The 898-nt window shown below is 47.3% G+C and overlaps 1 protein-coding gene across 1 annotated transcript in view; it reads left to right on the plus strand.

The window, feature by feature from the left end:
* The first annotated feature begins 751 nt into the window (after positions 1–751).
* LOC114620447 (histone H3.v1-like) overlaps positions 752–898 on the plus strand; it is a 1,927-nt gene continuing 1,780 nt past the window's right edge. The window contains exon 1 of the mRNA XM_028766514.1: positions 752–826. Within this exon, the coding sequence (XP_028622347.1) occupies positions 769–826 (58 nt within the window). The 5' untranslated portion in view covers positions 752–768. The remainder of the gene's footprint in view (positions 827–898) is intronic.

An 898-nucleotide genomic window follows, 5' to 3' on the forward strand; every position in this document is an offset into this window, starting at 1 on the left:
CTCAAAGCTGAAACAGAAGACTGGTGTTCCAGGTCACGGGCATTTCAGCACCAACTGGAGGGCAGAGAGATCTTGCCAGTTCTTCACTTCCCTGCTCAGAAATCAGCGCCAAGCTTAGGACTCCAGCTATACTACTGTAAAAATTTAGGCTCTCCATGCCTGTTATTTCAGTACTCAGGAGGCTGAGAGCAGAGGATAATGAGTTTGAAACCAGCCTGGGCTAACCAAGAGACCTGTCAAAAGCAAAAAATAAAAAATAATTTTAAAAAACCACACCCACGTCAGATTCTTGTTTTCCAGTTAAATTTAGTGAGCGTCGAAGTTTATCATCAGTGTCTAGAAACACCCTCAATGTCGGGCACAATGGTATCTGCCCACGTACTAAACTTTGAAGGTAGAGGCAAACAGAGCCTAAGTACCAGACTAACTTGGACTACATAAGGAGATCTGGCCTCAAAACTAGTCAGGCATTGCTGGTGCCAGCCTTTAATCCCAGCAGCACCTGACTCTTCAGAGGAGAGGGGTCCCCAGCTGAACTGTGGGCTCTGTGTGATGTCACCTGTTCCACAGAGGAGCTGGGGAAATGGGAGGAGAGTCAAAATCCCAGAGCCTGAAGAGCCAGATTTGGTAAAGACACTAGGGCTCCTTTGGACATGTGACTCACAAAGATGATGTCACAATAGGTTTGGAGGTGTGGTTCTTCCCTTTAAGCTAAGATAAAGCAGTTCCTCCTCACAATCCCTTCCCTTCTACTCCCGAGTGGATAGGATGGAGTGGCATGGCCAGGTCCCATGGCCTGTCAGCCACTGGGCAAGTGACTTCGGAGGTCCGTCTCAAGGACAGACATGGGCAGAAATAATCTCAAACCCAAATCTACAAAGAAGTACCGGTTAGAAAT

Source organism: Grammomys surdaster, unplaced genomic scaffold, assembly GCF_004785775.1.
Source record: "Grammomys surdaster isolate TR1022 unplaced genomic scaffold, NIH_TR_1.0 169, whole genome shotgun sequence".
NCBI lineage: Eukaryota > Metazoa > Chordata > Mammalia > Rodentia > Muridae > Grammomys > Grammomys surdaster.